The sequence below is a fragment of the Mus caroli genome, unplaced genomic scaffold (assembly GCF_978045245.1).
Source record: "Mus caroli unplaced genomic scaffold, Mus_caroli_1 scaffold_17, whole genome shotgun sequence".
Classification (NCBI taxonomy): Eukaryota; Metazoa; Chordata; class Mammalia; order Rodentia; family Muridae; genus Mus; species Mus caroli.
This window is the reverse complement of record NW_028227272.1, coordinates 26344606-26356878: the sequence shown is the minus strand read 5'-3', so window position 1 is coordinate 26356878 and position 12273 is coordinate 26344606. Positions and strand designations below refer to the sequence as shown.

Below are 12273 nucleotides of genomic sequence, written 5' to 3'. Positions count from 1 at the left end.
AACAGGTAGAAGACATTAAAGAGGAAGTACAAAAATCCCTTAAAGAATTGCAGGAGAACACTGCTAAACAGGTAGAAGACATTAAAGAGGAAGCACAAAAATCCCTTAAAGAATTGCAGGAGAACACTGCTAAACAGGTAGAAAACATTAAAGAGGAAGCACAAAAATCCCTTAAAGAATTGCAGGAGAACACTGCTAAACAGGTAGAAGACATTAAAGAGGAAGCACAAAAATCCATTAAAGAATTGCAGGAAAACCAGACCAAACAGGTGATGGAATTGAATCAAACCATCCAAGACCTAAAAAGGGAAGTAGAAACAATGAAGAAAACCCAAATTGAGGCAACACTGGAGATAGAAACACTAGGAAAGAAATATGGAACCATAGATACGAGCATCAGCAACAGAATACAAGAGATGGAAGAGAGAATCTCAGGTGCAGAAGACTCCATAGAGAACATCGGCACGACAATCAAAGAAAATACAAAATCCAAAAAGATCCTAACTCAAAATATCCAGGAAATCCAGGACAAAATGAGAAGACCAAACCTACTGATAATAGGAGTAGATGAGAATGAAGATTTTCAACTCAAAGGACCAGCAAATATATTCAACAAAATTATAGAAGAAAACTTCCCAAACCTAAAGAAAGAGATGCCCATGAACATACAAGAAGCTTACAGAACTCCAAATAGACTGGACCAGAAAAGAAATTCCTTCCGACACATAATAATCAGAACAACAAATGCACTAAATAAAGACAGAATACTAAAAGCAGTAAGGGAAAAAGGTCAAGTAACATATAAAGGCAAGCCTATCAGAATTGCACCGGATTTTTCACCAGAGACTATGAAAGCCAGAAGGGCCTGGAGAGATGTTATACAGAAACTAAGAGAACACAATTTCCAGCCCAGGCTACTATACCCAGCCAAACTCTCGATTACCATAGATGGAGAAACCAAAGTATTCCACGACAAAACCAAATTCACACATTATCTTTCCACGAATCCAGCACTTCAAAGGATAATAACAGAAAAAAACCAATACAAGGACGGAAACCACGTCATAGAAAAAGCAAGAAGGTAATCCCTCAACAAACCTAAAAGAAGACAGCCACAAAAACAGAACACCAACTCTAACAACAAAAATAAAAGGAAGCAACAATTACTTCTCCCTAATATCTCTTAATATCAATGGACTCAACTCCCCAATAAAAAGACATAGACTAACAGGCTGGCTACAGAAACAGGACCCAACATTTTGCTGCTTACAGGAAACTCATCTCAGAGAAAAAGATAGACACTACCTCAGAATGAAAGGCTGGAAAACAATTTTCCAAGCAAATGGTAGGAAGAAACAAGCTGGAGTAGCCATTATAATATCTGATAAGATTGACTTCCAACCCAAAGTCATCAAAAAAGACAAGGAAGGGCACTTCATTCTCATCAAATGTAAAATCCTCCAAGAGGAACTATCAATTCTGAATATCGATGCTCCAAATACAAGGGCAGCCACATTCATTAAAGATACTTTAGTAAAGCTCAAAGCACACATTGCACCTCATGCAATAATAGTGGGAGACTTCAACACACCACTTTCACCAATGGACAGATCATGGAAACAGAAACTAAACAGGGACACAGTGAAACTAACAGAGGTTATGAAACAAATGGATCTGACAGATATCTACAGAACATTTTATCCTAAAATGAAAGGATATACCTTCTTCTCAGCACCTCACGGTACCTTCTCCAAAATTGACCACATAATTGGTCACAAAACAAGCCTCAATATATACAAAAATATTGAAATTGTCCCATGCACCCTATCAGATCACCATGGACTAAGATTGATCTTCAATAACAAAATAAATAATAGAAAGCCAACACACACGTGGAAACTAAACAACACTCTTCTCAATGATACCTTGGTCAAGGAAGGAATAAAGAAAGAAATTAAGGACTTTCTGGAGTTTAATGAAAATGAAGCCACAACATACCCAAACTTATGGGACACACTGAAAGCATTTCTAAGAGGAAAACTCATAGCTCTGAGTGCCTCCAAAAAGAAACTAGAGAGAGCACACATTAGCAGCTTGACAACACACCTAAAAGCTCTAGAACGAAAGGAAGCAAATTCACCCAAGAGGAGTAGACGGCAAGAAATAATCAAACTCAGGGGTGAATTCAACCAAGTGGAAACAAGAAGAACAATTCAAAGAATCAACCAATCGAGGAGCTGGTTCTTTGAGAAAATCAACAAGATAGATAAACCCTTAGCCAGACTCACTAGAGGGCATAGGGAAAATACTCTAATTAACAAAATCAGAAATGAAAAGGGAGACATAACAACAGATCCTGAAGAAATCCAAAACACCATCAGATCATTCTACAAAAGGCTATACTCAACAAAACTGGAGATCCTGGATGAAATGGTCAAGTTTCTAGACAGATACCAGGTACCAAAGTTAAATCAAGATCAGGTTAATGATCTAAACAGTTCCATATCCCCTAAAGAAATAGAAGCAGTCATTAATAGTCTCCCAACCAAGAAAAGCCCAGGACCAGATGGGTTTAGTGCAGAGTTCTATCAAACCTTCAAAGAAGAACTAATCCCAGTTCTTCACAAATTATTCCACAAAATAGAATCAGAAGGTACTCTACCCAACTCATTCTATGAAGCCACAATTACTCTGATACCTAAACCACATAAAGACCCAAAAAAATAGAGAACTTCAGACCAATTTCCCTTATGAATATTGATGCAAAAATCCTCAATAAAGTTCTCACTAACCGAATTCAAGAACACATCAAAACAATCATCCATCCTGACCAAGTAGGTTTCATCCCAGTGATGCAGGGATGGTTCAATATACAGAAATCCATCAATGTAATCCATTATATAAACAAACTCAAAGACAAAAACCACATGATCATCTTGTTAGATGCTGAAAAAGCATTTGACAAAATCCAACACCCATTCATGATAAAAGTCTTGGAAAAAATCAGGAATTCAAGGCCCATACCTAACCATAATAAAAGCAATATACAGCAAACCAGTAGCCAACATCAAAGTAAATGGTGAGAAGCTGGAAGCAATCCCACTAAAATCAGGGACTACACAAGGCTGCCCACTCTCTCCCTACCTATTCAACATTGTACTTGAAGTCCTAGCCAGAACAATTAGACAACAAAAGGAGATCAAGGGGATGCAAATCGGAAAAGAAGAAGTCAAGATATCGCTTTTTGCAGATGATATGATACTATACATAAGTGACCCTAAAAATTCCACCAGAGAACTCCTAAGCCTGATAAATAGCTTCGGTGAAGTAGCTGGATATAAAATTAACTCAAGAAGTCAATGGCCTTTCTGTACACAAAGGATAAACAAGCAGAGAAGGAAATTAGAGAAACAACACCCTTCTCAATAGTCACAAACAATATAAAATACCTTGGTGTGACTCTAACTAAGGAAGTGAATCTGTATGACAAGAACTTCAAGTCCCTGAAGAAAGAAATTAAAGAAGATCTCAGAAGATGGAAAAACCTCCCATGCTCATGGATTGGCAGGATCAACATTATAAAAATGGCTATCTTGCCAAAAGCAATCTACAGATTCAATGCAATCCCCATCAAAATTCCAACTCAATTCTTCAACGAATTGGAAAGGGCAATCTGCAAATTCATCTGGAACAACAAAAAACCTAGGATAGCAAAAACTCTTCTCAAGGATAAAAGAACCTCTGGTGGAATCACCATGCCTGACCTAAAACTGTACTACAGAGCAATTGTGATAAAAACTGCATGGTACTGGTATAACGACAGACAAGTAGACCAATGGAACAGAATTGAAGACCCTGAGATCAACCCACATACCTATGGTCACTTGATCTTTGACAAGGGAGCAAAAACCATCCAGTGGAAAAAAGACAGCATTTTCAACAAATGGTGCTGGCACAACTGGCGGTTATCATGTAGAAGAATGCGAATTGATCCATTCCTATCTCCTTGTACCATGGTCAAATCTAAGTGGATTAAGGAACTCCACATAAAACCAGAGACACTGAAACTTATAGAGGAGAAAGTAGGGAAAGCCTCGAAGATATGGGTACAGGGGAAAAATTCCTAAATAGAACAGCAAAGGCTTGCGCTGTAAGATCGAGAATTGATAAATGGGACCTCATAAAGTTGCAAAGCTTCTGCAAGGCAAAAGTCACTGTCAATAAGACAAAAAGACCATCAACAGATTGGGAAAGGATCTTTACCTATCCTAAATCAGATAGGGGACTAATATCCAATCTATATATAAGGAACTCAAGAAGGTGGACTCCAGAAAATCAAATAACCCCGTTAAAAAATGGGGCTCAGAACTGAACAAAGAATTCTCACCTGAGGAATACCGAATGGCAGAGAAGCACCTGAAAAATGTTCAACATCCTTAATCATCAGGGAAATGCAAATCAAAACAACCCTGAGATTCCACCTCACACCAGTCAGAATGGCTAAGATCAAAAATTCAGGTGACAGCAGATGCTGGCGAGGATGTGGAGAAAGAGGAACACTCCTCCATTGTTGGTGGGATTGCAAGCTGGTTCAACCACTCTGGAAATCAGTTTGGCGGTTCCTCAGAAAATTGGACATAAGACTACCAGAGGATCCAGCAATACCTCTCCTGGGCATATATCCTGAAGATGTTCCAACCGGTAAGAAGGACATATGCTCCACTATGTTCATAGCAGCCTTATTTATAATAGCCAGAAGCTGGAAAGAACCCAGATGCCCCTCAACAGAGGAATGGATACAGAAAATGTGGTACATTTACACAATGGAGTACTACTCAGCTATTAAAAGGAATGAATTTATGAAATTCCTAGGCAAATGGATGGATCTGGAGGGCATCATTCTGAGTGAGGTAACATATTCACAAAGGAACTCACACAATATGTACTCTCTGATAAGTGGATATTAGCCCAAAAACTTAGGATACCCAAGATATAAGATACAATTTGTTAACCGCATGAAACTCAAGAAGAACGAAGACCAAAGTGTGGATACTGTGCCCCTTCTTGGAATTGGGAACAAAACACCCATGGAAAGAGTTACAGAGATAAAGTTTGGAGCTGTGAAGAAAGGATGGACCATCTAAAGACTGCCATATCCAGGGATCCATCCCATAATCAGCTTCCAAATGCTGACACCATTGCATACACTAGCAAGATTTTGCTGAAAGGACCCAGATATAGCTGTCTCTTGTGAGACAATGCCGGGGCCTAGCAAACACAGAAGTGGATGCTCACAGTCAGCTATTGGATGGTTCACAGGGCCCCTGATGGAGGAGCTAGAGAAAGTACCCAAGGAGCTAAAGGGAACTGCAACCCCATAGGTGGATCATTATTATGAACTAACCAGTACCCCAGAGCTCTTGTCTCTAGCTGCATTTGTATCAAAAGATGGCCTAGTAGGCCATCACTGGAAAGAGAGGCCATTGGACTTGCCAACTTTATATGCCCCAGTACAGGGGAATGCCAGGGCCAAGGGGTGGGGGTGGGTGGGTGGGGGACTGGGGGGGAGTGTATTGGGGACTTTTTGGATAGCATTGGAAATGTAATTGAGGAAATTACCTAAAAAAAAAAAAAAGAAAGTTTTGCTGGGTATAGTAATCTGGGATGGCATTGGTGTTCACTTAAAGACTGCAAGACATCTGCCCAATCTCTTCTGGTTTTTAGAGTCTCTGTTGAGAAGTTAGGTGCAATTTTACTTGACCTCTTTCATTTGCAGCTTTTAATACTTTTTCTTTGTTCTGTATATTTAGTATTTTGCTTATTATACAGCAGCAGGTTTTTTATTCAGTCTATTTGGTGGGACATATCACTTTCTTCTATTCCAATTATTCTTAGTTCAGGTCTTTTCAGAGTGTACAGGTTTCCTGGGTGTTATGTGTCAGGACCTTTTTAGATTTACCATTTGCCTGAGCTTCTCTCTTCCATCTCTTGCATTCTGTTGGTAATGCTTGTGTCTGTTCTTCCCTAGGTTTTCCATCTCCAGTATTTCCTCAGTTTATGGTTTTTTTCTTTATTACTTCTATTTTCATTTTTAGGTCTTGAGCAGTTTTATTCATTTCCTTAACCTGTTAATGTTTTCCTGTATTTCTTTAAGGTATTTATTAATTTCTTCTTTAAAGACCTCTATCATCTTTTTTAGATTGTATTTAATGTAATTTTCTTGTGCTTTGGTTGTGTTAGAATATCCAGATCTTGCAATAGTAGGATAGCTTTTCTCTGGAAGTGTCATATTGCCCTGCTGCTTGTTGATTCTGTTCTTACGCTGAGAAAGTCATATGGTTGTTCCTGTATTTTCCTGGTGTAAGGTCTTGGGAAGGCAACACAAGCCTGAATGTTCCTGTTGCAACTGGCCTTGGGTAGGCAGCCTCAAGCTGGACAGTGGAACTCAGGGTAGGCAGTGCACATTGCTGGAGATATGGGCATGCCCCAGGGCACTGGATCAGGGCAGGAAGGTGTCTAACCTAATGTTACTGGTGCTGCCTGCCGGGTGAAGTTGGATGGAGTCATGATCAGACAATGGCACTTAGGGAACAGCTTGCAGCTCAGAGTATCTAGGTATGCCTCCAATATTTTTTTAATACCTTAAGAAAATAAAGCTGCTTTAAAACATGAGGCATGCTACACACACTTGGGGTACCTCTTGGGATGGCATAGAAGCAGGTAGAACTTCCTTTTTCATCTCATCTAATGTGTGAATTTACATGACAGAGAGGTAGGAAGTGCTGTGCTTCTCTGTTCTTTTATATATTAGATGTCAGCTGCAGTCAACTCAATTCTATCAACTGATGTTCTCAACCAATAGCCCTGAATCTAAAGCATATATTCTGTGAAGCAAAATGATACTTTTTAAAATACTGAAACATAAAATGTTCTATTTATTATGCAGGAGGTGTTTGGCTACCATACCCAGAATTTACGGAGAGCACTATGCCTTGTCACAGCCATCCTGACTCTTGGGGCAGTTCAGCTGATGTTCTACTGGAGGCCTGAGTGGTGGGTGTGGACCAGTTGCATCCCATGCCCCTTGCAAGAAGCAGACACAATTTTGCTGAGGACAACGGTGCGTAACTTTCTCATGTCCATTTTAAATGCCATGGTCATTATCGAAAGCCAGATACTGTATATTCTCACTTACACAAGGAAGATATGGAGTTGACATATAGAATAGTGATTACTAATCCTCAAAGCCTGAGAAGGGGAAGGAGAGATAGAGGGAAAACGATTAGTAGATACAAGGCTGCAGTTGAATAGGGGAGTACCTGTCAATATTCTATTGCATGATAGGATAGCATGGCTGACAGAAAAATTTAAAAATAGCTAGTGGACAGGGTTTTGAGTGTTTCCAACACAAATGTTAAATTTCTAAAGTGGTTAAGAGACCTATTACATTGACCTGATTATTCAGAACATACCCTATTGCTGTGTGAATGTTTGTGGAAAGACATGAACAATTGTCTATCCACTGACAACAGGCCAAAGAAATAATTTCACCCATCTCTAGAACGTATATGCGTATAGAAACATATATTATAGTATATGCATAAGATATATACATACATATATATTGCTCTCAAGATTGTGGGTGAATCACAGGCAGTTGCAGCACTGAAGAGCACACCCCATTCCTAGAACTCCTTGCTTTATCAGCAAGTGATTAAAAAGGTTAGAGAACCTTTTCTTTCAGGAACTTGTTACTGCCTGTAGAGCCAGTGGGAGAGCTCTTAGGATTCTTCTTTTAGGAACTTGTTCAGACTTGTGAGTTTTGTTTATTTTCTGAGCCTTCAAGGAGGGAATATTTCAGTTCAGAGGAAATAATTACACAAGACTCATAAATATATGCAAGTACTATATCTCAAATAAAAAAATGAAATATAACTTTTAAAGAAAACAAACATTTTTTATTCTGCATTTGTGACCCAGCAATGACTGATTAGTATTCTAGAGGGAAGATCTCATCCATTCAAGTAGTTTACCTAGACCAGAAGGAGAGGAGGAAAAACCATCTCTTCAAGCCACACATGATCTCTGGGCTAGCCCCGGAATGCTGACACTTCCTTCACTTCAGCCTGCAGAAATGTCTGGTATTTCAAGATGAGGGACATTGCTTTCTGCCATTACATGGGGCAGTAGCTATCATTGTTACAAGTCTCAGAGACCATATGATGTGAGAAGACTCAGTTTTCAAAACTGTCAGCCTAGGAATATTCTAGAGAATTTAAGCTTGTAGAGATTATTTAAAAATAGCTAGAGCCCATCCTGATGATGCACACTTATGATCCCAAGCCTTGGGAAGAAAAGGCAGGCTAACCAAGAGGGTGAGGTCAGTACAGAACACACAAAGAGTCCCTGTCTCAAACATTTAAATAATAAAAAGGAAATAGAGTCATCTAAGAAAGTTTCTAGACATAATGTTTAACTTTAAAATATGCCCAATGTTTCTCAAATATTTGAACATATCAGAAGCCTCTGGAAGGCTCACTGAAACACAGACTGCTGACTCCAGTTCCTAAGTTTCTGACACTGTAGAGTCTAGAATGAGGCTAAGAATTTGCATTCTGAGTGAGGTCTGAGATTTTCCTCTTGTTTGTTGACATCTCAAGGATGAATTTCGAAGATATATGAGGAAAAAGGTCTTCTGCCTCCACTTATCCACACTGAAGTTTCCTATAAGCAAGAACCCAGAGGAACCTCTGGTAGCTGACCGCCATTCAGTTATAAACCAAGCTGTGATGAAGCCAGAACTAAAAGTAAGAGGTCTTATGTGTGGGATGTTTTGGCATCATTTGTGGAGACAAAGTTGAGTGTGTGTTTATTGGTTCAAGTTTTGAATGCAACATTTTCAGGCTGGAATGATACCGGGGTGTAATACCCACATGGGAACCTACACTGAAGAATTTCCCTTTGCTTAGCTTTCCTCTGTGTATGATCCCTGTTCCTTCTTATTTGTGGTTGCAGCTACGATGCATCCAAGTGCAGAAAATAAGGTACGTGTGGGATTTCTTGAAGAAGCGATTTCAGAAAGTTGGGTAAGTATAACTTTTTCTCACTGCTACCTCAGGACTCAGACGAAGAACCCTGACTCATTGGGAGCTGTAAATTGAAGTATCTTTCCTATCCCAACTACATCCTAGGTTGCTGGAAGACAGTAACTCCTGCTTTGACATCCACCATACGTTTGGATTGGGTCTGACCAATGAAGAGCAAGAGGTCAGGTAGGCTTAATAACGCTTACTATGCCTAACCCTGCTGCCCTAAGTAACAAATGGCCCCTCATTGGTGTGTTGCTGGCAAAATGTTTCGCCAACTTGATTCCTTTTGCTGGCATCAGAAAGATATTCTAAATTCTCTTCTTAGGCAGACTTACTAAAAAGACACCCAAAGAGCAAAGCAATAGAATAAAATGTGACCTTTTGCCTAAGTTTGAAGAATAGGCATTATGATAAGCTAGAGTCAATTTATAAATACTGGATTCTTAATCCTCCCAAATTGATTGAGAACCAAAAAGACAATATTCATATCCTGCTTTATTGTGAATAAATAGCTATGGAGATGAACATTTTCTGTTTACTTGTCTGTGTCATTCAATGTTGCATGTGCAGGACCCAGAATGGCCTCAGACTCATGACAGGAGTTCAATAGAGATTTGCAGAAGAAACACATAAATGACAGTATCCATTCATTTATTATATGGGTGTCTCAGATATGCCTGGAACTCTTCAAGGGACTAGTGATTTAAAGAGAAAGTCGTAGTCATTCACATGGGGGAAGGGAAGGAGGGAGGAACAAAGGAAAAAACGGAAGGGGAGGAGTGGAAACCACAGGGCTGGTGTCTGTAACCAGTAACCCTCCACCCCCCACCCCCACCCCCCCAGCTCGTGTCTCTAGCTGCATATGTATCAGAAGATAGCCTAGTTGGCCATCAGTGGAAAGAGAGGCCCATTGGTCTTGCAAACTTTATATGCCTCAGTACAGGGGAATGCCAGGGCCAAGAAGTCGGAGTGGGTAGGTAGGGGAGTGGTGGGGGAGCGTGTGGGGGACTTTTGGGATAGCATTGGAAATGTAAATGAAGAAAATACCTAATAAAAATAATAATAAAAAAAGAAGTTGCTCGTTCAGTTTACTAACTAGAGGGGAAATATCTCTGCTTCCTCCAGCTCTTGTTTGGAATGGGTCATTATGGTGAGCCCCAAAGGAAACAGCTGAGTCCTTCTCATAATCTTAACAATCCCTTTAGTTTCTCAGACACATGTAGGGACATTATTTACCTGACATCAGCCAGAAATGTCAATTGTCAAACCAATAAGAATTGTGATGAATTTCTGTTCTAGGACTCTGCCCCCCATAGCTCAGAGAGTTCTGTAGGAATAAGACAGCCCATATGAGACAAAGAACTATGGAATTCTAGCAAGTTCCTCACACTATTTTCTTCATTGCATTTTAAATGTTCACTTGTTTTACATGCATTAAGTGCTACAAAGCATGTGTAGAGTTCAGATGACAACTTACAAGAGGTAGTTCTGTCCTTCCACCACATAGCTGGGCTCAGGTGAGCAGCCGGTGTCTTCATTTACTGGACCATCTTGCTGGTTTGCCTCCCACCATAATTCATATATAGAGTCTAAGAAGCCTGAAGTGTTGGTTTAGTTCTTCCCCAGTGGAAATACTTTGAGAAATGAAGCAGACATCTATTCCAGAACAGTACTGCAAAAAAGTCTTAGAAATGGTATCATTACATGAGATTTCAGCTGAATGTTTGATACATTAAGATACAGAAACTTTTCAAAGTCATTAAAATAAACTCATTTAATAATACTTAATGCAAGATGTTTGGAGGATTGATCTAGAATGTTTAAGAGCTCTCAGTGATAGATGTAGAGATATTCTGCACAAGAAACCATTTCCACAGCAAAGATTACCATCGGTGTAGCTAGCACACATTTGTCCTTATTTATCAAGTGCCAAGCTTTAATAAACATCATCCATAATTAAATTTAAATCTGGTCTACACAATAAAGCACTTGACAATCTAATAAGCAAGACAGAGTACAGTATCCCAAATATGAAGAATAGAGAAATAATCTCATAAGCAGAGGCATATTTTATGTTGTAGGCATTCCAGAGTGAAGGACAGAAAGAGCTGGTGGATGTCACACAGTTCCCCTTCATTTCTTAAAGTGAGTTGGGGGCCTTTGCAGGGCAATCAGAAATGACTGATTGACTGGAGGGTGTGCGAATTCAGTAACTGGTGCTGAGCTTTCCTTCATTAAAAAAACAAGAGCTCGCTATTATAAATAGGGCTGCTATGAACATAGTGGAGCATGTGTCCTTCTTACCGGTTGGGACATCTTCTAGATATATGCCCAGGAGAGGTATTGCTGGATCCTCCGGTAGTACTATGTCCAATTTTCTGAGGAACCGCCAGACTGATTTCCAGAGTGGTTGTACAAGCTTGCAATCCCACCAACAATGGAGGAGTGTTCCTCTTTCTCCACATCCTCGCCAGCATCTGCTGTCACCTGAATTTTTGATCTTAGCCATTCTGACTGGTGTGAGGTGGAATCTCAGGGTTGTTTTGATTTGCATTTCCCTGATGATTAAGGATGTTGAACATTTTTTCAGGTGCTTCTCTGCCATTCGGTATTCCTCAGGTGAGAATTCTTTGTTCAGTTCTGAGCCCCAGTTTTTAATGGGGTTATTTGACTTTCTGGAGGCCACCTTCTTGAGTTCTTTATATATATTGGATATTAGTCCCTTATCTGATTTAGGATAGGTGAAGATCCTTTCCCAATCTGTTGGTGGTTTTTTTGTCTTATTGATGGTGTCTTTAGCCTTGCAGAAGCTTTGCAGTTTCATGAGGTTCCACTTGTCAAATCTCGATCTTACAGCACAAGCCATTACTGTTCTATTCAAGAATTTTTCCCCTGTGCCCATATCTTCAAGGCTTTTCCCCACTTTCTCCTCTATAAGTTTCAGTGTCTCTGGTTTTATGTGAAGTTCCTTGATCCACTTAGACTTGACCTTAGTACAAGGAGATAGGAATGGATCGATTCGCATTCTTCTACATGTTAACAACCAGTTGTGCCAGCACCATTTGTTGAAAATGCTGTCTTTCTTCCACTGGATGTTTTTAGCTCCCTTGTCGAAGATCAAGTGACCATAGGTGTGTGGGTTCATTTCTGGGTCTTCAATTCTATTCCATTGGTCTATTTGTCT

The 12273-nt window shown here is 39.7% G+C and overlaps 1 protein-coding gene across 1 annotated transcript in view; it reads left to right on the top strand.

Moving 5' to 3' along the window:
- The window catches only part of Atp13a5 (ATPase 13A5), a 142340-nt gene that overhangs the window by 27540 nt on the left and 102527 nt on the right, over positions 1–12273 (top strand). The window contains exons 2-5 of the mRNA XM_021184915.2: positions 6947–7120; positions 8661–8807; positions 9016–9086; positions 9192–9272. Coding sequence (XP_021040574.1) covers positions 6947–7120; positions 8661–8807; positions 9016–9086; positions 9192–9272 — 473 coding nt within the window. The remainder of the gene's footprint in view (positions 1–6946; positions 7121–8660; positions 8808–9015; positions 9087–9191; positions 9273–12273) is intronic.